Source organism: Leucopleurus acutus, assembly GCF_964270905.1.
Source record: "Leucopleurus acutus genome assembly, chromosome: 1".
Taxonomy (NCBI): Eukaryota; Metazoa; Chordata; class Mammalia; order Artiodactyla; family Delphinidae; genus Leucopleurus; species Leucopleurus acutus.
Window position 1 is genome coordinate 8,570,790 of NC_139142.1, and position 4,064 is coordinate 8,574,853.

General features: G+C 49.7%; 1 protein-coding gene across 1 annotated transcript; it reads right to left on the minus strand.

Annotated features, from left to right (window-relative positions):
- Positions 1–3,242: 3,242 nt before the first annotated feature.
- Positions 3,243–3,422, minus strand: TUNAR (transmembrane neural differentiation associated intracellular calcium regulator; the record flags this gene model as incomplete). Its single annotated transcript, XM_082835925.1, has 1 exon — positions 3,243–3,422. Exon 1 carries the CDS (start codon positions 3,387–3,389, stop codon positions 3,243–3,245), a length of 147 nt encoding a protein of 48 aa, XP_082692051.1. The 5' UTR covers positions 3,390–3,422.
- Positions 3,423–4,064: the final 642 nt, after the last annotated feature.

Here is a 4,064-nt window from a genome sequence, read left to right on the forward strand (position 1 = left end):
GGGCTCAGACCCACAGTCTGGACCACACAAGGTACAGACGGCACACAGATGCAGAGCCAGGTCTAACTCTACTGGTTTCCAGGTGTGTGACCTTGGAAAAGTCAATTCGCTGTTTTGAGCCCCTTTCTCTTTATCTTGTAATCTGGGGGTAGGCGTGCATACCTCACGGTGTTGACGTGAGGGTCCCGTATGCTGGCTGGGAAGTATACAGCCCTCGTGTCATTTAGCTCGTTGCTATTGGTGCCAAGGCTGGGCTCGGCGTGCTTAGACGCTCAAGATCCAGGGCCACGGGCTGCTTTCCTGTCACATCCCCTCAAGATGCCCTGGGATCCTGGGGGAAGCTGCAGGTTCGCCCAGTGCGTGTTCTCGGGCTTTCCTAAATTAGAGCAGAAATGAAGGCCTCTCTCTGCAAGAGAACAGTGCTGCCACGTTGGTTGGCAGTCACTGAACGGGCAGTGTTATTTCTAGGCTGTGGATTAGGACAATCTAGAAGAACCACCGGGGAGCTGTTGAGATGACTTGAAAGGCAGTTCTTCCTCTCAATAAAGTCCAAATGAGTACACTTGGAAACTCACCAGGGCTTCTACAGTCCAAACGGAACAGTTTCAGTTGAACAGTCATGTTGTTTTGTGTGCTTTTTTTTTTAATAAAACAACAATATGCATAGATAAAGGAATGACACGGAGTTTTAAAAATACCAGGACGCTGCAGGGGGAAAAAGGATGTCGGTAGTTTGGTTTTAGTTTTTTTTTTCCATTGCACCTTTATTGTTTACTCTGTCCACTGTTAAGAATTCTTACATAGTCTTTCTAGAACCACACAGAACCTGTGAGACGGCCCCCTCCCCTGATAGTCCATTATATTTCTAACCAGCCTCTTGGCCCTCGTCCTTACACGTGGGACATTCTGCCAGGGTGCAAGGAGTTCCCAGGCGTTGTTTACTTTTTTTTTATTTTTTATTTTTTGCGGTACGCGGGCCTCTCACTGTTGTGGCCTCTCCCGTTGCGGAGCACAGGCTCCGGACGCGCAGGCTCAGCGGTCATGGCTCACGGGCCCAGCCGCTCCGCGGCATGTGAGATCTTCCCGGACCGGGGCACGAACCCGTGTCCCCTGCATCGGCAGGCGGACTCTCAACCACTGCGCCACCAGGGAAGCCCGCGTTGTTTATTTTTATGAGGGAGGGATGGAGGGGTGCAGAGTTGCCCTCAGCAAAGCCATCGGTTTGCATCTGACCCCCGAGGGCCCTTTCCTGGACCATCCCCACCTCTCTATTCCCTCTTTTCCCAGCATTTGACCGACCCTCACTGGGCTAGGGAATCAGACAGACTGGGGGTTTGCATCCTGACTCACCACTAGAAGCCACCTGACCTCAGGGAAGTTTCCCAATCTCTCTGAGCTCTCCTTTCTTCTTCTACAATGTGGGATGAAGACTCCCTAGCTCACTTACTGGGAAGATTCAGTGACTTAAAGGAATACAGGGTCCGGCACAGCGCCTGGCACATGTACTCCCTGAATGCACATCAACTTTGTTTCTTCTGGTGGGGAAGAAAAGACACCTGATGAGAGCCGGGTGCTCAGGGCATTTGCTTTATAAAAGGGCCGGGTCCCTAGCAGAGTCCAAGAAATGACTCTCTAACAGTAGAATTTCAGACACCACAACAGAGGGATGGAGAGACCTGGCGGTGGAGATCTCCTGGGCATCATTCGAATCCAACTAGGCAGACTGCTGCTTCTTTTGCCCACGGGCAAGGCTGACACTAGCAGAAGGAATTCTAACACTCCTTTTTTAAGGCCGTGCCGCTGCAGCCAGTGAAAGGCCCATTTCAGGGAGCAGACAGGGCAAATTCGCATTGATTCAACTGTTCCTGCCAGGGAGGAAGCAGCTTCATGTGGGTATAAACCAGGAACTTTAAGAAATGCAGCAATCTTCTAGGGTGATCATTGCATCCCCTTCTAGTGCCCTCGTAAAAGTCACCTGTCTCAGGGGTGTCCTCACAGCCTGAAACACCCAGGTGAGCTCCTACAGTGGGGAGTCCATGTGCCCTTTACACCCCACCTACTCTGAAAAGGATCCCAGGCGGCTCATTAAGGAAGGAATGATGCACCTAAAGCTCATCCTTCCCCCTGTCCTTCCCATCTTTCACAGTATGTGGCCATTAAAATCAAATGTGCTCAACAAATGGTCACAAGAATGCTGCCAATAAGAAGCTGAATACTCCATCCTACAGTCGATCTGCAGATGTAGCCGTGCTCCTCCTCCATGGTAGTCCTTGTAAAACATTGTTTAAAGCTGATCTATCACTCAGCCCTTGTTCATGCATAATTCTCAGTAAGGATACGGTACATCCAAGGTCCACATGCCCACGATCGTTTTGTATCTCCGATACAACAATAAAAAGCCGCTCAACAGACCATCTTAAAACATGCGCCAACCAAGATCACGGCTGGTATTACGGGAAAACGTCCTCCAGACTGAGAAGAGCTAGAGGGAGAGAGAAGGTAAACAATACAAGATGACAGGATGAGGACTAGCGTGATTACACAACAGAACGTCTGCAGTCTAGGGGTTCAAGCAGGTAGAACCAAAGAAAGCTCTATGGATCCAGGAGCGCCTCCCCAAATATTTGGTTCATGCTAAAAAATAGAGCACGTTTATTAAAAATATATATTTATAAACCTTGATATGAACAGATACACACGTCAAGCCAATGAAAAAAGAAAAATAAGTTATCTCTCCAGTATCAAATAGACACTTTTGATGAATGGGATGCTTGCCAAAGGATGGTCCCTGTGGGTTTTTGTACCAAACAGCTCATCGAGTTAGGAGGAACTGCGTGTCCTGGGAGACACATCATGAGCTGCATCCACTGTGAGCTGCGTCCTCCCTGTTCCTCTTTTTGAACATGTGACATCCGTCAGCGACCTGGGATAATGAACCTCTGCACCCATCCGCTCCCAGACGACGTCAAAGGCAAGTCTCCCAAGCGTCCTTTCGGGTCCCCTGCCAACGGCGCTGAGTTCCCTGCTGTGTGAATGAGTTTTGCTGGATTCATTGTGCTTCCGTGTCTGATCCTCGCAGCAGGATCTGTTTATTCTGGTGACCCTTTATCAAGTTCGAAGGTACATTTGATTGAACGGTGTGTGTAGGTCAGAGCCGCTTGTTTGCGCAGTGTCCTGTCACTGATCTGCCGACACACAGGACTCTTTTGGCCATCCCAAGGCCTGCGCACCCTCTGGGCCATTCACAGAGTGGTGTATATGTACACAAATATGATGACGACGAGGTTCAGAATGGTCCCGAGAATTCCCAGCATCGCCAAGACACTCTCTTCTTTGCTCTCTTTTTCTTGGCCTCCTCTGTCTTCATCATTTCCACTCGTGATTACCATCTTGGTTGCAAACGTCTTTATCTTCCTCCCCAGGCTAACCTGTAATTGGAAAGAGAAAGCACAAAAGATGATGGTTTATAAGCATCCTCTCCATAGCCAGGCAGATTGGGCAGGGCAGTGATTTCCTGTCTGGGGACTAGATCTCAGGTGAGGGTGAAAAATCTTCCATGGAACCAATCTTGGGACCCATTGCTCTTGGCCGTGGAGAAATGGCAGAGCACGACTGATCCATTTCAAGGATGAATGTCCTGACACTGGCATAAAGAGATCAGCCCTGGAGTCCAGCCTGGGCGCCACCTACTCCACTGAGGTTTTGATTTAGCCCTTTTCCTTGAAGCAGACAGCTGCACAGTAGTCTGACTGAAACATGTGGGCTCTCCCACAGCGACGGCAATTTGACACACGTTCACATATTGGATCCCACCCTAGAGAAGCGCTGTCCGGCAAATGCACGAAGTGTGTAGGAGGGCATCACAGCCACACTGTGTTCTAAGTGCCGGCTGCCCTGTGAGCAGGGGTGACTGCACCTAGGGAAGGTGGTTAACTGAGACCAGACTGGATGGAAAGGAGGTGGGGAGAACATCATAAGGAACCTGCATCACCTCCAGCAGGAGCATAAATTGGTATAATCATTCTGGAAAGTTCCTTGGCATTACCTAGAGAAGCGAAGAGACA